General features: G+C 43.2%; 1 protein-coding gene across 1 annotated transcript; it reads left to right on the plus strand.

The window, feature by feature from the left end:
- Window positions 1-9,449: 9,449 nt before the first annotated feature.
- RAG1 (recombination activating 1) lies at window positions 9,450-18,258 on the plus strand. The gene is made up of 2 exons (XM_043921764.1): window positions 9,450-9,546; window positions 15,115-18,258. Exon 2 carries the CDS (start codon window positions 15,127-15,129, stop codon window positions 18,256-18,258), a length of 3,132 nt encoding a protein of 1,043 aa, XP_043777699.1. The 5' UTR covers window positions 9,450-9,546; window positions 15,115-15,126.
- Window positions 18,259-26,114: the final 7,856 nt, after the last annotated feature.

Consider the following 26,114-nt stretch of genomic DNA (forward strand, 5'->3'; position numbering starts at 1 on the left):
GCAACAGTTAGAACCAGACATGAAATTGTCATGTTCAACATTGGGAAAGAAGTTCGTCAAGGCTGTATATTGTCACCTGTTTATTTAACTTATATGCAGAGTATATCATGTGAAACGCTGGGCTGGAAGAAGCACAAGCTGGAATCATGATTGCTTAGAGAAACATCAACAACCTCCGATATGCAGATGACATCACTTTAATGGCAGAAAGCTAAAGAACCTCTTGATGAGGGTGAAAGAAGAGAGTTTAAAATTCAACATTGAATTTCAATGTTGAATTTCAACATTCAACATTGAAAATTTGAATTACCTCATTAAAATTAATGAGGAAATTAAAATTACCTCATTAATGAGGAAATTAAAAGTTTGAAATTCAGCATTCAAAAAACTAAGATCATGGCATCTGGTCCCATCACTTCACAGCAAATAGATGGGGAAAAAGTGGAAACAGTGACAGATTTTATTTTCTTGGGCTGCAAAATCACTGCAGACAGTGACTGCAGTCATGAAATTAAAAGACGCTCCTTGGAAGAAAAACAATAAAGAACCTAGACAGCATATTAAAAAGCAGAGACAACACTTTGCCAACAAATGTCCATATAGTCTAAGCTATGGTTTTTCCTTTGTAGCTCAGATGGTAAAGAATCTGCCTGCAATTCAGGAGACCTGGGTTTGATCCCTGGGTCAGGAAGATCCCCTGGAGAAGGAAATGGCTACCCACTCCAGTATTCTTGCCTGGAGAATCCCATGGTCAGAGGAGCCTCGTGGGCTACAGTTAATGGGATCACAAAGAGTTGGACATGACTGAATGACTAACACCCCCCCCCACACACACACACGTACAGATGTGAGAGTTGTACAGAAAGAAGATTGTTCACCAAAGAACTGATGCTTTTGAACTGTGGTGCTAGAGAAAACTCTTGAGAGTCCCTTGGACAGCAAGGAGACCAAACCAGTCAATCCTAAAGGAAATCAACCTTGAATATTCATTAGAAGGATTGATGCTGAAGCTGAAGCTCCAATGCTTTGGCCACCTGATGGAAAGAGTTGACTCATTGGAAAAGACCCTGATGCTGGGAAAGATTGAACTCAAAGGGAGAAGAAGGTAACAGAGAATGAGATGGTTAGATAGCACCACTGACTCAATGGCATGAATTTGAGCAAACTCTGGGAGACAGTGAAGGACAGAGGATCCTGGCGTGCTGCAGTCCATGGGGTCACAAAGAGTCTGACATGACTTAGTGATTGAACAACTACGAAGAGGTCATGGGGTTATGTGGATGGGCCCTAGTGCAATAGGATGGGGATCCTTTTCAGAAATAGAAGAGACAGAAGGAATCTGTAAGCATAGGGGAAAGACCATGTGAGGACCCAGCAAGAAGGCAGCCTGTAAGCCAAGCAGAGGGGCTCCAGGAGAAACCGATTCTGATGACACCTTGCTCTTGGACTTCCAGCCTCCAGAACTGTCAGAAATCAATTTCTACTGGTTAAATCCCCAGTGTGTATTTTGTTACGTCAGCCCTAGCAAACTAATGCAACCCTATTTACCTGTCGTTCTCCTAATCAACAGAGACTTCTCCTGGGGATCTTGGCATAAGTCTAATTTTTATCACTTATATCTGGTCCTGCTGAAATTTTTCTCTCATCTTGGATGTTTTTATGGGCATTTTCAAGGGGGCATTGGAGAAGAAGGGTCTCCTTGGCCTTAATCTCCTCTGAAACTTTACATTTCTTATGGTCTGTAGCATGCATTTAGCAGTTATGCCCTATCTGTTCCATTCATTAATAGCAACAGCTTTCATATCATCTGCCCAATTAACCAAGCCTGCAAGCTGCAGGTTATTAAATTCTGTAATCTCTGTCTAACACAATGCTTATGCTTAAAAATGCTGGGGATCTGGTCGATTGGTTTAAAACCTGGAATTGGATCCAGGGCACAGGGATCCTGTTTCCTAAGTTTAGATGGTGAAGGCAGATTCCATGAGGACTGAGGGAACTAGGGCTTCTTCCAACAAATGTTGAGTATTTTGGAGCCCCTGGTCTGGTTTCCACATGAAATGATGTGCTGGTCTGTTGTTTTCCTCAGGGACCTCCAGGCAGATGTAGACAAACAGCAGGTGAGGAGGAAGAGCGGCCGCAGAGCAGGCTCAGAGCCGTAAACAAGCGCAGCTGTATTAAGCAAGGTCTCCGTCGACAGCACTGTCTCAACCCTGCCCCCTACTGGGCGGACTCCTGAACTGACTTTCCACAGTCAGCTGCTCCGTGACAGGTGCGTCACGATTTACAAGACACACGCCGCAGCTTCTTAGAATTGGGAAGATTCTTAAATATCACATCCTTTGGTGTTCTGCAAAGCCTCATTGCGGAGCATGAAATGAGTTTAGGTAGCACATGAAATGACTTCAGGTAGAGACATTAGCTTCGCGTGCAAGTTAACTGCTGAATTGCTTTCTCAGTTTTCTTTCAATCCTTCTAAATTTGGGAAGGAAAAAGTATCTATTTGGTAGATCTTTATACTCACTAACCTTCCTTTCTAACACAGAGAGAATTTTTCTTCCTCCATTGTATTTCTGCTACAAACATTTGATAGCTTATAAAAATCCTTCTATGCTTGGCTGTGCTACATCTTCGTGCTGTGTAAGGGCTGTCTCCAGCTGCGGCAAGCTGGGGCCGCTCCTGGCTGTGATGTGTGGGCTTCTCGGTCCAGTGGCTTCTCTTGTGAAGCACGGGCTGTGGCTTCAGGAGCTGCAGTTCCCGGCCTCTAGAGCTCAGTAGTTGTGGCTCACGGGCTTAAGTTGCTCCTCCCCACGTGGGATCTTCCCGCACCAGGGATCAAACCCATGTCTCCTGCACTGGCAGGAGGATTCTTCACCACGGAGCCCCCGGGGAAGCCCAGGGATCACTCTGATCCCTTATTTTAACTTAATCATTTAATCACTTCTTTCAAAACCCTATCTTGAAGTCTAGTCACATTTTGAGGTACTAGGGGTGAACATTTCAGCACATTCACATTCACATTTCAATCTAAAGCCCACGTTCAGATCGACAGACACAAACCACAAGTTACTTCAACATTATACCAGATTGTTATTGATTGCCACCTGGAGGAATAGCTTTGTTAGAAAAAGGGATTTGTGAGTCCAGGTGGCCAAAAGGCCTGGGAACCCCGGGGGCGATTCCTGGAAACTGACAGCAATTTCTACGTAATGGTCTGTGGTCCATGGGAAACAGAGAAGCCACAAAGGCACTGAGGAAGTCTGAGCACTACTCTGATGTCATGTTACTGGGAACCTTTCTTTTTCCTAGTATAACATATGTAATATGTGCATATTAGAGGTATTCATGGGTTCTGTTGTGGCTGGTGATTTTGGGGAATTGAGGGGGGGCATTGGAGAGACTGGAAGAGTTGAGGGGAGCCTGAGGAGAATGAAGGTAAATTCTTCTTTGATGGAAGTAAAAAGCATGGCCAATCTCAATTCAAGCTGAATTCGGCTGGTCTCCTGTTATTTGTCACAAAGCAAAGTTACGTTCTAGTTTTATTATTTAAAAATGTATATTATTTTTATTACTGACTTCACTGCACACAGCTTGTGGGATCTTAGTTCCCTGACCAGGAATTAGACCACCCAAGGCAGTGGAAGCACGGATTCCTACCCACTGGACCACCAAGGAATTCCTCAGAGTTGTTTTTTAAAATTGACATGTGGACAGGAAAGAATAGAATCCAGACTTTCTAATAGAAACTTATATAATGAAATAAATGAATAATAATAATAGTATCTTCAGATATAGAAATAAAGATACAATTTTTTTTTTTCTGTAACGATAGTGGTAAAGTGTGCTTTTATCTGCATTTGGAAACAGTACTTTTTTTTGAGTGGGAGGAATGTCCCAGAAAAAAATTTATAATAAGATATACATTTAAATCACATAAATTTTCAACTTTTTTGATAAACATATTATAGACAAGTCAATGGCAGGTTTTTGTACAAATATAATTAGAAACTGATTCTACCTATGTCTTTCCAAAAAACTATTCGTAAGTTGAAAAACAATATAATTTTAATTAAAATTAATTAAAAACTTAGTAACTGTTCTCACTAGATAAAAAGTCAAGCTACATAGTAACTATAGATAGAAACACAGTTAAATTACAATTAAATTCCCTTCATTTAAGAGTATTCCTTTCTCACTCTCCAAAAACAATTATAGAAGTTTTGGAGCCCCCAAATTGTAGAGCTTAAGACAGATGCCCAGTTTGACTTTTTGCAAACATATCTGTGGCTGTCCTACAATTAGTAGTTTCAGGCCATATGCTTATTCTAGGCTTGAGAAAGCTCATTCCTCAGACTTGAATTCTAACCCATGGACATTTAGATCAAATTCATCCTACATTGATATTTGAACTCATTCTTAGACCCTGTACAGCTGAAGGAGATGAGGCAGAAAGAAATGCCTTTCTATATTTGGGGTTGGAAGGTGGAACAGATGTCTCCAGTTTAGAAAGGATATCTAATAAAGTCTGAAACACTGGATAGCACTTCTCAGTCCTCAGACTCCCTCATGAGACACGTTCCTTCTGTCTTCACTTTTCTGAGGAAAGGGGGAGAAGGCACTCATTAAATATTTTCTGGGACCAGTCAGCAGTAGCAAAGTAGGGAGTTCCGTGTTAGACCTTTGACTTTAGTGGAAGACTAGAGTTAACGAGGTCTGGGTCTCGAGCAAGTTACTTTGACCATCTCAACTTCTGATGTTTCTTACTTAGTCTGTAGAAATTACAGGAGATTCCTACAGAGGCAGGCGATAGTGAAGGGGATGGGTAGGGAAGACAGAAGTCGGGGTACATGGAAGAGAGAAGAGAACCAAACTTATTGACTGCTTCTGACCAGTTCACGAACTTCTTGAGACTTTTTCTGATGGCTTTTTCTGATTGCTCAAAGATACAGCCTTTTTTTGCCCACACGATGGCACTAGTCGTTTAGAAAACAGCTTAGCTAATGCCAGAAAGCCCGCCAAGGCACTCCTGAATTTGTGGAGAATGAGCTGCAGCTGACGTTTAGAGCAATTAATAATGCATTAGAAAATTTACTAACAGGGATAATCCACATTGAGTTAATTAGATGGCAATTTCAAGACTGGGGAAGTGGGGGAGAAACGAGCAGGTGGGGGTGCTGGCTCTCCACCACCAGCTCTGTGACAAGTTTGCGTTATCATTGAAGGCTCTAGTCTAGCAATGGCCTGCTATGGTTCTGCTTCGTTGCCAACTGGGGTTCCTTTCCAGGCTAAGAGAAGCAAGAAGCCATCGGGGTGGGTGGGGGAGGAATGCTCCCTTTTCAGTGTACTGGAAAGAGTCTTGTCCTAGGACTCCAGAGACCCATTGGTAATGCTATTTTTGCTACTAATTCTCATTCCCTCCTATGACATTGAATAGGACACTTTGCCCTTCGGGGACTGTTTCTCACTTTTTAAGAGACATCCATTGGGTCAGATAACTTCTAAGTTCCCTTCCAGCTCTGGCATTCGATTCAGTGATGTTGGAAGACAAGAGTTTTATGAGCTGGAGATACACAGATACAGGCTTATATATGTAATCACAGTGTCAGTAAACAGCATCTGCTGGATGATGATAAGAGCACGGAAGGCAGTGTTCACACACTCAGACCACAGCTGCAGGAGTGGATTTTGATTGATATCAGCAACTGGAGCTCCTGGCTGTCTGGGAGGAAATTGAATCTGAAAAGGTCTTTTAAAAGGGCCTGCAAGGGGTCCGGGGGAATGAGTGGAGGCAACCTGCTAAGGAGGGTTGGGGCTTGGGTGGAGAGGCAGGTGAAGTGAGAGATAGTAGGGGGCCTGTGCACCATACGGACCAGGGCCAGTGCTGGCCCCTTCGGGATTTCTAGGATTAACCACAGCTAGCCTCTCAGCCAGGAGGGCTCTGGTCAGTGCTGGGACCTGCCTGGCCTTGAATTGTCCAAACTCTAGTTTGCCCTTTTCATTCTTTTCCTCCTGCTAAACTTGGTCAAGATCTGTCAGGCATGTTTTATTTTTAACCTGCTTGGAACAACGTGGAAGTCTTGGCAGCTCTGACTTTGTTGTTTCATGACGGAAGTCAAGGTTTGCTCCAGGTGGGGGTCGGTCACATGGCAAAGACTTGAAACAGGAATAGTGGGTGGCATTTTATTGGCCAGGAAAAGGGGGCGTGGATTCATGGCTCAGTGTGTTTTCCTGGTGATCCAGTGGAGGTGTCCTCTCTCAGCAGAGAACAGGGGACAGCTACAAGATTTCAACAGGGATAGGAAAAAGAGGTCCCCAGGTGTAATGGGGAGGGACAGGAAAATATTGGAAATCCTGTCCCTGAAGAACCTGATGTATAAAAATCCAGATTTTCAAATATAAAAAATTAGAAGTGTTTTTTCACCTGTATCCAGTATCTTATTTTGCCTCATTTTAAATTTTTAATATTTTATTTGTATATCTTATTTTTTTTTCTATTTTAAAAGGAACATATGACTGATAAAAAACCTAAACAGCACAGAAATGCTTGGCAAATATGATAAAAGATAAATCTCTTGCATAATCTGATTTGTCCCTTATGCCCCTGGTCCCTATGGCCTGATGCATATTCTTTAATGAGTCTCTTTGAACATCTAATTTTCCTAAGAACAATTGAAAAGGATTCCATTTATGAATATTTGAGGTTAGAGAAATTTTCCAGCTCTGCTTTGGGGTTGAAGGATGACCCACTAACTCTGTTTGCCTTGGACTTTCAGGGCCCAACCCAGGAAAGTTCCAGAAGAGTGGAACAGACAGGCTCTCTAGTGTTATATAACTTCTAAGTGGGTCTGTGGAATTGAAGCCGACCCTTGGAAGCTGGGACTTGCTGCTCTGTTCCAGTTCTGTGAGATATGACTGTTTTCTTGGTTCCTTCACGGTGAGGTAAGGTGAGGTGGCCCTCCCTTCCTCTTTCTGTGAGTCCAGTGGAGATGCAGGGTTTTACAGCGTGGGAGAGTGGAGGGGAAGGGAAACTTCCTCTGCATCAGCAATGCCCTGACTCCTTTCTACATGACCCCATAGTACAAAGAGGGCATCAAGACCATAAGTCACACCCTGGAGGCCTTGCTTCCTGCTGATTTGAACATGGACTTCGTCTCCAGGAACTTCTCAGCTTCCACCTGCCCAGCCTCATGACGGCATTTGAAGCTTGGGTATAAACACAGAAGCTCCTGGAAGATACAGGCCATCTCTCCCAATATTATTGCATGGCTCCTGTTCAGTCTTTATGAGCAGAAACTGTGCCCCCCAGGACTGTTGTGTGGTTGGACAGGCCTGAGTGAAAAACAATGGGGATATACGAGGAGCGGGGCTTCCCAGGTGGCTCAGTGGTAAAGAACCGGCCTGACAAGCAGGAGACATGGTTCAACCTCTGGGTTGGGAAGATCCTCCAGAGAAGGAAATGGCAAACCACTCCAGTATTCTTGCCTGGGAAATCTCATGGAAATCTCGTTGAGCCTGGTGGGCTACAATCCATGGGGCTGCAAAAGGGTCAGATAAGACTGACTAAACAACAACGGCAACATACTAGGAATGTCTTGGAAGACAAGTCCTTCCTTGGAAGGAAAGTTATGACCAACCTAGACGGCATATTAAAAAGCAGAGACATTACTTTGCCAACAAAGATCCATCTAGTCAAGGCTATGGTTTTTCCAGTGGTCATGTATGGATGTGTGAGTTGGACTATAAAGAAAGCTGAGTGCTGAAGAATTGATGCTTTTGAACTGTGGTGTTGGAGAAGACTCTTGAGAGTCCCTTGGACCGCAAGGAGATCCAACCAATCCATCCTGAAGGAGATCAGTCCTGGGTGTTCATTGGAAGGACTGATATTGAAGCTGAGTCTCCAATACTTTGGCCACCTGATGCGAAGAGTTGACTCACTGGAAAAGACCCTGATGCTAGGAGGGATTGAGGGCAGGAGGAGAAGGGGATGACAGAGGATGAGATGGCTGGATGGCATCACCAACTCGATGGACATGGGTTTGGGTGGACTCTGGGAGTTGGTGATGGACAGGGAGGCCTGGCGTGCTGCGGTTCATGGGGTCGCAGAGTCGGACATGACTGAGTGAATGAACTGAACTGAACTGAGGAATGTTTAGAGAGGGCAGGACAGCACAGAGGAATCCTCGCACCTGATGCTGACAGTTTTTGCTGAAGATATGAACAAGACCGCCCCTCACATATTAGCTGAGCACAGGGGTACTTGGGTCTAAGAAATATAAAGGGGATTTGAAACAGAGACCTTGCTAGGTAGACTGAAGTTCGTTTTTGAGTCATCCTCACACTTTTGCTGCCGATGGCTCTCAGTATCCTCCTTTTACAGAACAGTGAAGTGGTTGAGAACATGCACTTTGAATCCCACTTCACTATTTAGTGGTGTGTGTCCATGGGTAAGCTTCTCCATTGCTGTAAACTTCTGTGGCTTCTCTTTAGAAAAAATAATGTCAAATGCATAGCGCTGTGGTGACAAATAAGTGAGAGTAAGTAAAGTAAAGCACATGGAAGCCTGGCCTATAGGTCTGAATAACATGGGGCTAATATAATCAATATTGGGACGTAGACGAGGAGATAGCATCTCATAAATCTGTTACTTAGATTTAAGTAATATATCCAAGGCCCAAAGCAACTGAAGGCACAGATCCTAGTCTGTTCCTTCAAAACTCTAGTAATGTAAATCTAGTGTTGTTTCGAGGAGTACAAACTCCCCTTACTGAGAACTGTCCAGGTAGGTCATTTCAAAATTAAAATAAAAGTGATCACAGAGTTAGCATTTGATGAGTATCTACTAAGGGCAGATCTCTGGGCTTCCCAGGTGGTTCAGTGGTAAAGAATCTGCCTGCAATGTAGGAGATGTAAGTTGGATCCCTGGGCTGGAAAGATCCCCTGGAGAAGGAAATGGCACGCCATTCCAGTATTCTTGCTTGGGAAATCCCATGGACGGAGGAGCCTGGTGGGCTACAGTCCATGGGGTTGCAGAGTTGGACACAACTTAGAGACTAAACAACAACAAGGGCAGATGCTGTTGCAAGTATTTTCCTATGATACCTCTCGCTGTGTAAGCTCATTGACTATTTGAGGTGTATGTATTTCCATCTTACAGATGAGGAAACTGAGGCACAGGTATAGAACCTTGGCAGAAGTCCAGAATTATGTTGACAAGATCACTTCCAACCAGTCTTGGGGAGTGAACTGATGGCTCTGGCAGTGTTCCAGCACACACCAGAGTGTGGCTCTACACTCAGGTCCCCCAGCTAAGCTTCCTGAAGAGCCAGGTGCCAGCTGGAGCTGGGGGCTCACAGGCTGTGATTGGCTGCCATCACTTGTGGTTAGCCCTGTGTGGCAGGGGGAGGCTGGGAAAGGTGGTGGAGACTGATAAATAATGCAGCAGCCTGCCCGAAAGACAGGAGAGCACCCTCTGCCTTCTCTTTGGTATCAAGTGATATCAACTGAATTGCAGTCTTCCCAACACTTTGCCCAGGCAGCCTGCTGAGCAAGGTAACACTCATGCTTTTCATGCCTTGAGTCACAATATTTATTATCTTTTTATGTTGCTAACTAGAAGTACTTGGGCTTTTTCCCTTGTGGGGAATGAGAGGAGGGATGGAGGGAAACTGACGTATGTTTGGTTTTTCTCCCTAATGTGCTTAAAATAGGAAAGGAACAAGAAACCAAGTTGAGGAAGATGCTGTAGGTCCATAGAGAAGATGCAAAATATCCAAATTACTGTAGATGAGGGCTGTAGGCAGAGGAAGGGGTTTAGGGAGTGTGTTATTTATTTATTTGGCTGCAGTGTGTGGCTTGTGGGGATCTTAGTTCCCTGACCCAGGGATCAAACATGTGCCCTTGGCAGTGGAAGCTCAGAGTCCTATCCAATGGACTGCCAGGAATTTCCCAAGTAGTGCTTATTGAAAGGGTTTGCAAAACGAATCAGCAGAAGGAAAGGAGGGAGACTCTTGGAAAAATTACTGCGCTAATCCAGGCAAGAAAAATAATCAGGAGCAAAAAAATTTCAGGATTGGAGGAAATATGTACTTGCCCAGGTATTTGCCAAGAATTGCCAGGAATTTCCTGAGCTGCATCAGATTAAGTAGGAGACCAGTATTTCCCAAAGCATGACCTGCAGGCCCCCAGCAGCAGTGTCACTGAAATGCTTGCTAAAAAAATACAATTTCTGGCCTCTGTCCCAGATGGAGAATCAGACTCTCTGGGACCTGATGATCTGCAGCGTTGTTTTTAAACACAAGCTCCCTAGTGATGCTGGCACATAGCAATTTTGAGACCTGCCACTGTAGAGACCCTACACAGAGGTTACGTTCGTGAACAGGATTCCTGAACAGGGTCTGTGACGGTACACTTCTCTTTCTAAAGTAGCTCAAGCAAGAAGTTGCCTGGAGGAAGAGCAAGAATCTTCAGATCACTTTGTAGATGCCTTGAGACATAAAAAGACTTTTGATGCTGTCAGTTTTTTGATGTTGGTGTTTGGCCAAAAGTAGACAATAGTTATTTGTGGAGTGAATGAATAAATGGACGAATGAGTGCAACGGGTGTGACAACAAGGGGTCACGCTTGGGCACACAGTAGTCACTCAAGCATTGTGTGGGGACCAAAGACGTTAAGAGGAGGGATTGTGGACCAAGTACGAGCGTGTATGTGTGCGCGGAGTAGGGGGCTGGGCTGGGAGTGGGGGCGGTGCTGCAGCTCTGCCTTCCAAAATAACTAAGGATGCACTCGTATGAATGACAGTTTCTGCCCCAGCCAAGTCACCTTAGACTGGCTGCCAAGTGAATCCACGCCCATGGAGGGAGAAGGACCTCTCCAGCTGTGATGGAAGGTGATAGCAATGCTGAGGGGGCAGAGCACGATGGCAACAGGGCTGAGCCAGCAACAACCACCCTGCCTTACAGAGTCTGACCCTGGTCCACCACTGAGACCCTGTGTTAGAAGACAGGAGAGTTTGCAAGATTCCCAGGTGTCAAAAAAAAGAAAAAAAAATGACCACACAATAACTCTTTCATGGTTCTAATTTCATGCTGTCTGCAAGTCCATATTTCAGTACCCTTTCAACTTGTTTGGGATTCCCAGGTGGCTCAGTGGTAAAGAATCCGCCTGTCAATGCAGGAGACATGGGTTCGATCCTCGGGTTGGGAAGATCCCCTGGAGAGGGAAATGGCAACCCCGCTCCAGTATTTTTGCCTGAGAAATCCCATGGACAGAGGAGCTTGGCAGGCTCCATGGGGTCGCAAAGAGTTGGACACAACCGAGCAACTGAGAACGCATGCACATGTTTACCAGAAAAGAAAAGCTAAGAATGGTGGTCAGATTTGACACTTGGCCAAACTTTTCTGGGAGGAAATTTAGGGAAAAATATGGGAAAATGGGGAAGGAGAAAAGGGTGTCCAGAGGATGAGGTGGCTGGATGGCATCACCAATGCAATGAACATGAACTTGGGCAAACTCTGGGAGATGGTAAGGAACAGGGAGGCCTGGCGTGCTGCAGTCCATGGGGTCACAAAGAGTCAGACACGCTGAGTGACTCAACAACAACAATGGGAAAATGACTATGGGTACATAGAAATCTAGCCTTAAAAATACTTTTTTCCTAAAGTGAATGTATCACAAAAGTTTAAAAAATAATACGTATTTGTTGTGAAAAATTCTAATGATATGAAAATGAATTAGAAAATTAGAGATCCTCTTACCAGTGTCAATTCTATTTTTTAAAGAGTTGACATTGTGAAGGTTTCAGCGCATACCCTTCCAGAGTTTCCATATTTTCAGATATATACAAATATGAACAAATACGCAAGAACGAGGTCTTACTATACTTGCTATTGTTGTTCTTGTCTCTGCTTTGTGATGTAGGCATCATTTTATTTCTTGATGTATATGGAAATTGCACATATGTATCAATGCATATAGAAAATTTTAATTTCTGTGCTGTTTTCCATCGTGTACCTGGTCCACAGTTTGTGTAATAATGCTTGGTGATTATTTATGCTGTTTTCTATTTTGCAAAGTAATGAAAAAAAATTTTTAAACACATTTAAAATTTTTTTCTTTCTCTCTCTCCATATAACATATCACTATGGGAATAACCTATGGGGATGTTTTTATAGAACTTTGTAAAATCAGATTTATTTCACCAAAGATAATATATATTTAAACTTTTAAAAGACATTGCTACATTGTTCACTAGAAATATTATACCAATTTACACTCCTCCCAAGAATGTATGAAGATCCCTTCAATCCCCATACCTTCATTAATGCTGATGAGCATCAATGTTTTCAATCTTTGCTAATCAAATATATAAATGATATCTGATTAGAACTAGTTATTAAATGTTCTATCTTCTAAAAATAATAGATGCTTATTTCAGAGGCAGTAAAAATCCTAGATAAGGATAAAAAATATAAAACATCTATAACTTTTACCTGCGTGCATCCTAAGTTGCTTCAATCATGTCCAGCTCTTTGTGACCGTATGGACTCTAGCCCTCCAGGCTCCTCTGTCCATGGGATTCTCCAGGCAAGAATATTGGAGTGGGTTGCCAAGCCTACCTCTAGGGGATCTTCCCAACCTAGGGATCAAAACTGCATCTCTTCTGTCTCCAGCATTGGCACGCGGGTTCTTTACCACTAGCGCCACCTGGGGAAGCCTCATAGGTTTCACATATCACCACTATTAGCTTCTTGGCGTATGTTTCCCTGAAAAAGAGAAAAATAACACATTTTTCCTACTCCATTCTTGCTTCTAGTTTGGATAAACTTGTAGCAGCTAAATAGAAAAACAATCTAGTGAGTAAATTTGATTTGGATGTAAATGGCTAATAACAGCTTGGTGATGGTACTCTTTCTGGGAGTACTTTCACAAATGTATTTCAGCTGATTTTGATAGACTATTTTAGGGTAGTGGGAGTCAAGGTGAGGTGTGGGTGGGGAGGGGAGAGAGTTCTAGGGCTCCTTCTAACATGCCTTGACTTACTGATTGTGAAAGTTCAATATTTAACTTGAATAACTCTAGAGATGGTCATACATTTTTAAAAAGAAGAATTCATAGTATTATCTTGGAATTCCAGAGAACTAGTGTGCTAGAAAAAGACAAGGAAGAGGAAGGCTAAAGAAATGATAAAGACACTTGGGAATGAGTTCAAACCAAGGCGACAGAGCGGGCATGGGAAGGCCCCTGACCCTGAGCCAGGACAGAATTTAGGAACATAATTGAACCGTATGCAACTTTGAGGTGTTGGCTGGGTTGCAGCTGAAATACTTCTGAGGTTAATGAGACCTTTGAAATGGTTTGGAACTGTTTGGTTCTCACACAGTCCTGCATATAGAACAAGGTAACAGGATTTCCTTTTCAACCAAGAGTTGGAAGTTGGCTATTAGTTTTTACGAAAAACATGAACCTCTGAAGCATAATGTATGCAAGATGGAGCAGACTTCAGCGGTTTAAAGGGATGGCCTGACAGGAAACTGTCAGCAGCCGTCAGGACGGCCCTCGTGGCTTCCCCCTGCCCGCCTGCCCCCACCGCCAATCCCACCTCTGGGCAAAGTGTGCTCCTCTTGAGGGTTAGTCTCCATGACCACATGACTAGAAAAATATCATCAATTTGGCTAGTTAGTTAGTTAATTGAGGGGAAAATGTTATTTAATATAATCGCCAAGTCAAGAGCATTAAAGCAGGGACTTCCCTGGCAGTCCAAGTAATTAAGACTTCGCCTTCCAGTGCAGGGGGTGGTGGATCCCTGGTCAGGGAGCTAGGTTCCTGCATGCCTCACAGCACCCCCCACCAAAAAAAAAAAAGTCCAAAACATAAAACAGAAGCAATATTGTAGCAAATTCAATCAAGACTTTAAGAAAAGAAAGCATTATTCCAGGCAAATATGGGATATATAGATATATACAGTTTGAACATACAGTTGCTGTTTTTTCCAGTTATGTGTACTAAAGAATTTTGAGAATATTGGGCTAATTGGGTCTAGAGATACTCAAATGGCATTTTAAGACTTTTTCTCTACAGCACTATGGTGTCTACACCACAACCCAGATTGCTATGGTTTCCTGAAATGTATAATTGCTAATGTTTTTCAAAGAAGAAAAATATTACTCCCACCTCTTCTTATTACAAACTATAGAGCTAATTAACGATCAGTGCCTGGTAATGACTTTCAGGATGGCCTGTGGAATTTTATCTGAAAATACTTGAATTTTTCATCTTAAAAGTTCTTCAGAATCTTAGTACATGCACACTGTGGTTTGTTTCAGAGAATTCTGTGGGGTTTGTTTCTAATGGAGACACAGCCTTTTAATTTACAGCAGCGTTCACTAATTAAAATTGTAAGCATAATTACTATCCATGATACTTATTATTAGCATACATTCATAAAGCTCAAAATTCACTTCATCCTTTCAAGTACTGAGTAATTAGTTTCTTTGGATTTGTAGCTTTATCATCCTTTTATGTCCCGTTTGGAAGAAATAAACAATCAACCTCTCAGGAGATACCTTTAAAAAGCTGGAAATATATTGTCCAGCTAGTGCAATGAGTCTGATACAATGCAGAAAATATGACTTTTCTTTGGTTTTAGTAGACAGTTTTTTCTTGCATTTATTCAGCAAATAACTATTGAGCATGTAATGTGTGCTAGGAACCTTGGGGAGACAGAGGTTAATCGTTCAGAGATTTTTGTCCTCAAAGACCTTAAGGTTTTAGTGAAAGGGAAATAATATTGTATATATGGTATGTACATCAACTGTACCTCAATAAAATAATAAACTAAAATATAAGATTGTACACATGTATGTAAAATAAACTATGGTGGTGCATGTACTTACATACATGGTTTAAATGACCACCCACACTGTAAGAACAGGGAACGACTCTATTCTCTGCTATATGATCAGAACCTAACATAGTATATTAAAATAGGAAATTTAATAATCAACTTCCTGGATGATTTAATAGGTGAATAATTGAATGTACTAATCTGTATTCTTTCCAAGATGCATCAGCGGGATGTTGACATTTTTTCTTCATCTGACTTGTTTTTATTGTTCTCAGGTATCAGCCAGCATGGCTGTCTCTCTGCCACCCACCCTGGGACTCAGTTCTGCCCCAGATGAAATCCAGCATCCACATATTAAATTTTCAGAATGGAAATTTAAACTGTTCAGGGTGAGATCCTTTGAAAAGGCCCCTGAAAATGCTCAAGCAGAAAAGCAAGATTCCTCTGAGGGGACGCCCTCTCTAGAGCAATCTCCAGCAGCCCTGGACAAGGCTGGTGGTCCGAAGCCAGCCCTGACTCAACCGGCATTAAAGCCCCACCCAAAGTTTCTGAAAAAATTCCATGATGATGGAAAAGCAAGAGACAAAGCAATCCACCAAGCCAACCTGCGACATCTCTGCCGCATCTGTGGGAATTCGCTCAAAGCTGATCGGCACCACAGGAGATATCCAGTCCACGGGCCCGTGGATGGCAAAACCCAAGTCCTCTTACGAAAGAAGGAAAAGAGGGCCACGTCCTGGCCAGACCTCATTGCCAAGGTCTTCCGGATCGACGTGAAGGCAGATGTGGACTCGATCCACCCCACTGAGTTCTGCCATAACTGCTGGAGCTTCATGCACAGGAAGTTCAGCAGCGCCCCGTGTGAGGTTTACTCCCCGAGGAATGCAGTGATGGAGTGGCACCCCCACACACCATCCTGTGACATCTGCGATGCTGCCCGCCGGGGACTCAAGAGGAAGAGTCAGCCGCCAAACTCGCAGCTCAGCAAAAGACTCAGAACTGTGATGGACCGAGCGAGACAAGCCCGACGGTGCAAGAGAAGAACTCAGGACAGGATCAGCAGCAAGGAACTGATGAAGAAGATCGCCAACTGCAGTAAGATACACCTCAGTACCAGGCTCCTGGCAGTGGACTTCCCGGCGCACTTTGTGAAATCTATCTCCTGCCAGATTTGCGAACACATTCTGGCGGACCCCGTGGAGACCAACTGTAAGCACGTCTTTTGCAGGATCTGCATTCTCAGATGCCTCAAAGTCATGGGCAGCTATTGTCCTTCTTGCCGGTATCCCTGCTTCCCCACTGACCTGGAGAGTCCGGTGAAGTCTTTTCTGAGCATCTTGAATTCCCTGATGGTGAAATGTCCAGCAGAGGAGTGCGATGAGGAGGTCAGCTTGGAAAAATACAATCACCATGTCTCAAGCCACAAGGAATCGAAAGAGACTTTTGTGCACATCAATAAAGGGGGCCGGCCCCGCCAGCATCTCCTGTCCCTGACCCGCCGGGCTCAGAAGCACCGTCTGAGGGAGCTCAAGATGCAGGTCAAGGCTTTCGCCGACAAGGAAGAAGGTGGAGATGTGAAGTCTGTGTGCCTGACCTTGTTCCTGCTGGCGCTGAGAGCCAGAAATGAGCACAGACAAGCCGATGAGCTGGAGGCCATCATGAAGGGACGTGGCTCTGGCCTGCAGCCGGCTGTCTGCTTGGCCATCCGCGTCAACACCTTCCTCAGCTGCAGCCAGTACCACAAGATGTACAGGACTGTGAAGGCCATCACTGGGAGGCAGATTTTCCAGCCTCTGCATGCCCTTCGGAGTGCTGAGAAAGTCCTTCTGCCAGGCTACCACCCTTTTGAGTGGCAGCCACCTCTGAAGAACGTGTCTTCCAGCACTGACGTGGGCATTATTGATGGACTGTCCGGACTGGCCTCCTCTGTGGACGACTACCCGGTGGACACCATCGCCAAGCGCTTCCGCTATGATGCTGCTTTGGTGTCCGCTCTGAAGGACATGGAAGAAGACATCCTGGAGGGCATGAGAGCCCAAGAGCTTGATGACTACCTGAATGGGCCCTTCACCGTGGTGGTGAAGGAGTCTTGTGATGGGATGGGAGACGTGAGCGAGAAGCACGGCAGCGGACCGGCAGTTCCAGAAAAGGCGGTTCGGTTTTCCTTCACGGTCATGAAAATCAGCATCGCTCATGGGTCACAGAACGTGAAGGTCTTCGAGGAAGCCAAGCCTAACTCCGAGCTGTGCTGCAAGCCGCTGTGCCTCATGCTAGCCGATGAGTCTGACCACGAGACCCTGACGGCCATCCTGAGCCCTCTGATTGCCGAGAGGGAGGCCATGAAGAGCAGCGAATTAATGCTGGAGATGGGAGGCATCCTCCGGACTTTCAAGTTCATCTTTAGGGGCACCGGCTACGATGAGAAACTGGTCCGGGAAGTGGAAGGCCTCGAGGCTTCCGGCTCAGTCTACATTTGCACCCTTTGTGATGCCACCCGCCTGGAGGCCTCTCAAAATCTGGTCTTCCACTCCATAACCAGAAGCCACGCTGAGAATCTGGAGCGCTACGAGGTCTGGCGTTCCAACCCCTACCACGAGACAGTGGAGGAACTGCGGGACCGGGTGAAGGGGGTCTCGGCCAAACCCTTCATTGAGACTGTCCCTTCCATAGACGCGCTCCACTGCGACATCGGCAATGCGGCTGAGTTCTACAAGATCTTCCAGCTGGAGATCGGAGAGGTGTATAAGAACCCCAACGCCTCCAAAGAGGAAAGGAAAAGATGGCAGGCTACCCTGGACAAGCACCTCCGGAAGAAGATGAACCTGAAGCCCATCATGAGGATGAACGGCAACTTTGCCCGGAAGCTCATGACCAAAGAGACGGTTGAGGCAGTTTGTGAATTAATTCCCTCCCAGGAGAGGCACGAAGCCCTGAGGGAACTGATGGACCTTTATTTGAAGATGAAACCCGTCTGGCGATCCTCATGCCCTGCTAAAGAGTGCCCGGAATCCCTCTGCCAGTATAGCTTCAATTCACAGCGCTTTGCTGAGCTCCTCTCCACCAAGTTCAAGTATAGATATGAGGGCAAGATCACCAATTATTTTCACAAAACCTTGGCTCATGTCCCTGAAATTATTGAGCGGGATGGCTCCATTGGGGCATGGGCAAGCGAGGGAAACGAATCTGGCAACAAACTGTTCAGGCGTTTCCGGAAAATGAATGCCAGGCAGTCCAAGTACTACGAAATGGAAGATGTCTTGAAACATCACTGGCTGTATACCTCCAAATACCTGCAGAAGTTTATGAATGCTCATAATGCCCTGAAAGACTCGGGGTTTACGCTAAACTCACAGGGAGGCTTAGGGGACTCGTTAGACCTAGAGGACTCTCCAGAACCGCAAGATTCAATGGAATTTTGAGCAGGGCAGCCGCTTATGAGTTGGTTTTGCAAATATGTTTTCCTCTGGGTGGCATGAGACCTTCTCCTGGTACCCTGCCCTCCATCCAGTGTGTGGGGCCTCACCACCTAGGCAGTGGTAGGTTGGAGAGCCTGCAGATGCTGAACCCATGTCAGGAATGGGTAACTGGTGAGCTGATTGCTTGAGCTGTTGAGGGAGGTCAGAAATGCAACAGGGGAAATCAGTTATTTGAAAGCTCAATAGCTGAGAGGAGGAATAACTGCAGGGGAGCAGAGATGAACAAAGATAGGTATGTGTGTGACTGAGTGACGTGAAAATCAAAGTCAAGGTTGCCAGAGTTTGACTTGTGGTCTCCATCCCCCAACCAAGTTACTCGTTTATATTGAGCTGTGTTTTTTATATCATTTTTGTAGAATTCTTTGTTTTATACATTTCACATATTTTGGCTTATTCTACAAGATTCAAAACAAGCTTTTCAGATATCTGTAGCAATAGTGTCTTCCTTGTGTATGGTACAGTGTCCTTGACAAAGTGCTCCTGGTGCATCCTGTCATTTGGTACACTTATGCAGAAATACCCTACATCCAGAATGTTTTTGGAAAATTAGTCCTCTTCTGAATTTCAATGATGTCTCTTTTGTAACAGCTGGAGTTTAGGAGATCATCTGTACCATGAATTTTTCAATAACAAAGTTAGAAGAATAAAACTGTTAGCTGCAGCTAGTTATTAATCTTGTGGTAGTACATGTTTAGTTTGCTATCAGTAGCCAAGTATGATCTTTATTTTTACTTTTAACTAGTTTAGATTCCCCAAATGATTTTCCATACAATCTCAAAGCCACGGGGGCCTTTTTTGTTTTGTTTTTACTTTAAAAAAAATTATTTCTAATTGGAGGATAATCGCTTTGCAATGTTGTGTTGGCTTCTGCCATATATCAACATGAATCAGCCATAGGTATACACATGTCCCTCTTCTCTTGAACCTCCTTCCCACCTTCCACTCCACAGTGGTCTTTTAAATCTGGGTTTGTTTACTGTATAAAAACAGATTTAATGTTTTGCTGAAAATTTCTGCCAGGTTTTCTCCATATGAAACCTGGATCAACTAAATGTAGTTTTCATGGAGTTTTTCCCTCTACATTATGTTATTTTTTTTCTATTATGATCAGTTTAATTTTAGTGTATTAAGGTTTTTGTAGCAGGAAATTGTTGTACTTTTCTTACCTGCTAAGTTTAGACGGAGGGCTTCCCAGATGGTGTCAGTGGTAAAAAATCTGCCTGCCAATGCAGGAGATGAAAGAGAGGTGGGTTCGATCCCTGGGTTGGAAAGATCCCCTGAAGTAGGAAATGGCAACCCACTCTAGTATTCTTGCCTGGAAAATTCCATGGACAGTGGAGCCTGGTGAGCTATAGTCTATGGGATTGCAAAGAGCAGACATGACTGAGCCAGTGAGCATGCATGTGCAGGTTTAGATGGAGCCTGCTCATAGTACAGTGGAAGAGTTAATATTTGTAGAGGTTTTTTTTTTTTTGCCACTTTTAGAATATTTCCACTTTCATCCTCACTACAACTCTGTGAGGTAGACATTGCTATGCTTCTCATTTGTGGAGGGTTAAATGACTTGCCCAAATTTGCGGGGATAGTAAATACCTGATCTGGACTTTGAACTCAAATCTTTTGTCTTCAGATTCCATGTTGTTTCTGCCACAAAAATGAACCATTAATTTTCTTTTTTAAATAAAAGCAGTAACATAATTTGTTTAGAATCTACAACTCATCACTATAGTTCATAATCTTGAGATTGCATTTCTTGGGAGCAGGGACGGGTGGGTTTTAAGTCCTTGGTGTGCTTAGGGCCTTTTGCTAGGAGGAAGAATTGTCAAAGTTCTCAAGAGCCCCCCAAACCTCCGGTGGCTCCAGTTTTTGGAAACTCTTGTCTGCATCCTTAGGAATTTGGGAATTGCCAATTGCTGGCAGTTTAGAGCCGGCATGGGAGTTTATATGCTAGTGAGTCAACGATATGTTAGTGTTAATTAGTTTTTTTCTTCCTTTGATTTTATTGGCCTTAATTGCCACTCTTCATACACAGTATATCAAAGAGCTTTGTAATTTAGTTGTCAAATGTGCATCAGTGATATTATCCTAAATGGTATGCAGTTGATGCTTTTATAGGGATTGAACCTGGTATTTTCCATTTAAACAATACAGCAGTTTTTTCTTGCTTTTTTTGTATAGAATATATAAATTACAAAGATACTTGTAATTTAGTTGTCAAAAAGATATACGTATTTTAATTTTATTTTTTTCTAGAAAACGTTTACGTTTTGCATTAGGTAAACTAATGGACTTTGAAGCCACCCCTTTCCTTCATCCCCTTTAATCCTTGTAGCATGTCTCTGCACTAATAAACAGCTAAATTCCTGTAGTCTTCTTACTCCCTGAGGCATGCTTGCTCTGGTTTGTAGATTTTTTTCCCCCACTTCCTCTCTGTTACTCGATTGGTGGCAATGTAAACACTTTCCAATGTTAAATTCAACTTTCTAGCATTGTAGGAACTACTTTGAATGCATGTGACTAACAGCATGATTTATAGCACAACTCTCCCAATAATCCCTTAATCAGATCACATTTTAATAAACCCCTGGAACATCTGGCTGCAGGAATTTCTATATGCAGAAATGTTTTTGTCCTCCTCACTGTTGAGATTGTAATATCCTAGACCCTGGTTTTATATTCAATTTTATTTTTGACGGTGTCCATTGTAAATGCAGTCATATTCTCTAGGGAAATTCACCACACTGAACGGAGCTTTTTTTTTTTTTGAAGTATAGACTGAGACTTGAGAAGTGAAAAGCATCTTTCTCCCATGAAACCTGATTCTATAAGTTCTCTTGCCAACCCGCTGAGGTGCACTGCAGGGCCCAGTGATAATGGCTGATGAAAATTGATGAATAGTCGGTATGAGGTCAAAAAGCTCTTTGGGATTAATAAATGTGTACCGAGAAGCAGGAACAGGAGGAAGAGATGTCTTTTCCTTCCAAGTGAATTAAAATTTAGTTTTGCCTCAATTTGTTTTCACAAAATATGGATGAAGGTAAAGATTTTTTTTTTTGTTTTTGGTTGAGCTTGTGGATCTCACATTAGATCAAACAGAATTCAAATTACACACAGCTAGGAGGCAGAGTTTGTAAGCACTGGTGGTGGTTGCGAGAATGAATCACCATTTCGATGCAAATGATTTTTGATTGCAGATATGCCTTTGTCTTCAGTTATTGTTTGAGAGGTGGTTTATTCTTTCGATGTTGAGAGATTTTTAAGTAACAGTAGATATTTTGTCACTATTTTATTTTTTCCATGTCGGAGAAGGCAATGGCACCCCACTCCAGTACTCTTGCCTGGAAAATCCCGTGGATGGAGGAGCCTGGTAGGCTGCAGTCCATGGGGTCATGAAGAGTCAGACATGACTGAGCGACTTCACTTTCACTTCTCACTTTTATGCATTGGAGAAGGAAATGGCAACCCACTCCAGTGTTCTTGCCTGGAGAATCCCAGGGATGGGGTCACACAGAGTCGGACACGACTGAAGTGACTTAGCAGTATTTTTTCCATTTAACTACAGTGGCCTACATAAATATACCTCATTCATTTTTGGTGAGATTTTTCCTTTTGTGAAATTGCACTTCACTTTATTTTCATACACACAATTGTAAAGTTTGTTTAATGGCTTCTAAGACCTTCTTATTATTTTGTATTTGTTTTAGGAAAAGTTCAGGCACCAGGATGTAGTGGTTTTATTTGATGATTTGTTGTGAAGGAATTTCCATGTCAAATGTTTTCAATTAAAATATATTTCAGCACTTAATTTTTATATTTTAATATTTCTATTCCTTATTAATATTATGGCTATAGTTAACAGTTGTATGTTTAAGTATTTGAAATAAAAGTTTAAAATTTGGAAACAGTGGGTATTGTGATTTATATTCAAATAATAATATTGAGTACAACATTAAATAAATGAAATGACATTTTTCCTTGAGTCAAACACAACATGAATTTGGTGCTTTTATAATAAAAAAGCAACAGAATAATGGATATAGTTTATGCTAAAATAAGAAAGACAATTTGGTACCAGGCACTTAAGGTAAATGTAGGATTTGAAATGAAAATTTAAATTCCTTTGACAATCATAAAAATATGATGCTGTGCCCCACAAAATTCACGCATTCATACACTCAGCATTTTGATCAGAGTGGTTGACTTGCCAGGGCCACACAGATAATGGCAGAAGTGAGCTAGCCCCCAGGTTCCCTTGACTAGTCCTTTCCCTAGTAACAACAACAGTGGTGATCACAGCCACAGTGATAATAGCTACCACTGACCAGTGTGGCAAACACTTTGCCCATGGTTTTCTCATTGGATCCTTTTGGAGTCAGTACCACTCTTTTCTTCATGTTACACACGAGGTCACTGAAGCTTATCCCAGCCCGAAATTGACAGAACTGCACCTTCACAATTTTCCCTCTAGCTCCGTCCATCTTACCTTCATACTAGTCTGTCATCCCCACATCATCCATGAAATTTCAAGCAACTTAGTGCTGCCTTTGCTGGAGACTTCCCAGCTTGCTCCTACTCAGAACAGAGATTTGGCCAGGCTACTTCCATAAACATACCAATTTTTAAATATTGAAATATGTTTGTACTTGTAGGTAAACAGCATGTCCCCCAAAGACCCTGGTACCCTCCCTACTCCTGCAGCCCCAATCCATCTCCCGGGAACTCAGATCCAGCAAGTAACAAGTTGGCTGTTGGCCCAGCAGGGGGCCTTAAGGACTGCTCCAGTGCCATCTTCTTTGATTGACTTTTAAAAAATCCTACTCTCTTTACTTTGTACTATTTTCCCCCACCTTTACTGAGGTATTATTGACACATAAAATTATCTATATTTAAAGTGATGATTTAAGTATACATTGTAAAATATCTACCACAATCAAGTTAATTAGCTCACCCAGTGCCTCACACAGTACATTTTGTATATGTGTAGTTCAGTCCAGTTCAGTTCAGTCACTCAGTCGTGTCCAACTCTTTGCCACCCCAAGGACTGCAGCACGCCAGGCCTCCCTGTCCATCACCAGCTCCCGGAGTTTACTCTAACTCATGCCCATTGAGTCGGTGATGCCATCCAACTATCTCATCCTCTGTCATCCCCTTCTCTTCCCGCCTTCAATCCTTCCCAGCATCAGGGTCTTTTCAAAGGAGTCAGTTCTTCACATCAGGTGGCCAAAGTATTGGAGTTTCAGTTTCAGTTTCAGCATCAGTCCTTCCAACGAATATTCAGGACTGATTTCCTTTAGGATGGCCTGGTTGGATCTCCTTACTGTCCAAGGGACTCTCAAGAGTCTTCTCCAGCACCACAGTCCAAAAGCATCAATTCTTTGGTGCTCAGCTTTCTTCATAGTCCGACTCTCACACCCATCACATCACTACTGGAAAAACCATAGCCTTGGCTAGACGGACCTTTGTTGGCAAAGTAATGTCTCTGCTTTTTAATATGCTGTCTAGGTTGGTCATAACTTTTCTTCTAAAGAGCAAGCGTCTTTTAATTTCATGGCTGCAATCACCATCTGCAGTGATTTTGGAGCCCCCCAAAATAAAGTCTCTCACTGTTTCCACTGTTTCCCCATCTATTTGCCATGAAGTGATGGGACCGGATGCCATGATCTTAGTTTTCTGAATGTTGAGTTTTAAGCCAACTTTTTCACTCTCCTCTTTCACTTTCATCAAGAGGCTCTTTAGTTCTTCACTTTCTGCCATAAGGGTGGCGTCATCTGCATATCCGAGGTTATTGATATTTCTCCTGGCAATCTTGATTCCAGCTTGTGCTTCATCCAGTCCAGCACTTCTGATGATGTACTCTGCATATAAGTTAGAACACTTAAGATTGAGTCTTTTAACAATTTTCAAGTGTATGAGACAGTACAATGTCAGTCATATAGTCACCCAGCTGTAAATGAGATCCTCAGAACCTACTCATCTTATAACTGAAAGTTGGTACCCTTTGACCAAGGGTATCTGATATTACCCCTGCATTTGAAAATGAAGCAACTTCTTATCCTTTAAGGCTTAGCTAAGTTCTAGATATTTCTTTATACCCTTTGTAAATATTTCAGCCTATTTTAAAAGCTATTTATAGGATAACTTTTAGGAGCAGGCAATGTATACTTCGCACTGGAGATAGAGGAGTGAATTCAGACAGTTTCTGCTCACAAAGAACTGGTTGGAGGTAGACACTGAATCAAAAGTAATTATAATAAATGCATGACTCCACAGTCTAGTGGGTGTTATGAATGAGAAGTACTAGGTACAATTCAACAATAGTAAGACAAGGCAATTTAAATTGGGAAATCACAGAAACATCTAGGAAGAAGGAACCTTTAAGAGAAGACTGGTAGGATGAGTCGGGTGAGGGCAGGTGAGGAATGATAGACTAGGCCCAACATAACCTGTGGGAAGACAGGTGGGAGACCTGCCCACTTTTTGACCTTTTGTGATTGGCTTCAGAACAGTCATGGTGCTTGTGGGTGTGTTGTTTAACTTGCTAATGTATTACAATGAGTGTGTAATGGGGATCAAGGTCTAATGGAAGTGGAATCTTCCGCCATCTTGGAGCTGGTTGGTTCTAACCAGTTTTTGTCATGTCCCGTGACCATGCCATTCTTTTAAAGGTTGTTCCCTGCCCCCTTCCCTTTTGCTTCAACTGGAGATGCTTCAGAACTGAAGGAAGGTTTGTGTAGCAGAAGCAGACTGAGGGAGGGGCTGCTGAGTTCAGATAATCAGGCAGAGGCCTCATCATGCAGGACCCTGTGGTTGGGTAAAGACTTTGGGTCCTACCCCAAACGCAAATGGAAACCATTGAAGAGTTTGAGGCATGCAACCCATGCCAAGCCAGAGGAGGGACAAGAGTGAAATGCTTTTGGAAGGTGTTAAATGTGAAGTGATTTGTCGAAGACTGAGAAGGACTATGCATGTAATTTTAAATGTTGGAGTAGCCACTTCAAACATCTTAGAGACACACTGCCTGCTAATTCTTTTGTCTTATTCCCTGAAGTGACTGTGGCTCTGTTTTCAGTTTAACAGAACTGTGTTAGTGCCCTTTATTATTACTTCAAGGTACTTGGGACTATTTAATCTGCATGTTTAAATATATACTATGCAGATATCGGGCTTCCCAGGTGACTCAGTGGGTAAAGAATCAACCTGCAATGAAGGAGATGCAGGAGACTCAGGTTCAATTCCTGGGTTGGGAAGATCTCCTGGAGGAGGGCATGGCAACCCACTTCAGTATTCTTGCCTGGAGAATCCCATGGACAGAGGAGCCTGGGGGTTTGCAGTCCATAGTATTGCAAAGACTGAAGCAATTGAGCGTGTATGGCAGATACTGGCTTCATGCTTACCACATCCATTTCCCTTTTCCGGGCAGACAGTTAAACTGTATTTCCCAGCCCCTTTGCATCTAGGTGGGGCTGTACTACTTGAGTTTTTTTTTTTTTTTTAAACTGTGGAATGTTGGAGGAAATGATGTATCATTTGCAGGCTGAAACATTTACAGGAGAGTGTGCCTTCTCGGTGTTCTTTGTTTTCCTTGTTTCTGAAGTCTTGAGGATGTAAGATAAAGATGGCAGAATTGCCAAATTGAAACAGCCTGATTCTCTGAGACCCATCTTGGAGGAAACCTACTCTGGTGAATAGCTTAATAAGTGAAAATGAAAGTGAAGTGAAGGTCACTCAGTTGTGTTCGGCTCTTTGAGACCCCATAGACTGTATAGTCCATAGAATTCTCCATGCCAGAATACTGGAGT

This window comes from Cervus elaphus, chromosome 1 (assembly GCF_910594005.1).
Source record: "Cervus elaphus chromosome 1, mCerEla1.1, whole genome shotgun sequence".
Classification (NCBI taxonomy): domain Eukaryota; kingdom Metazoa; phylum Chordata; class Mammalia; order Artiodactyla; family Cervidae; genus Cervus; species Cervus elaphus.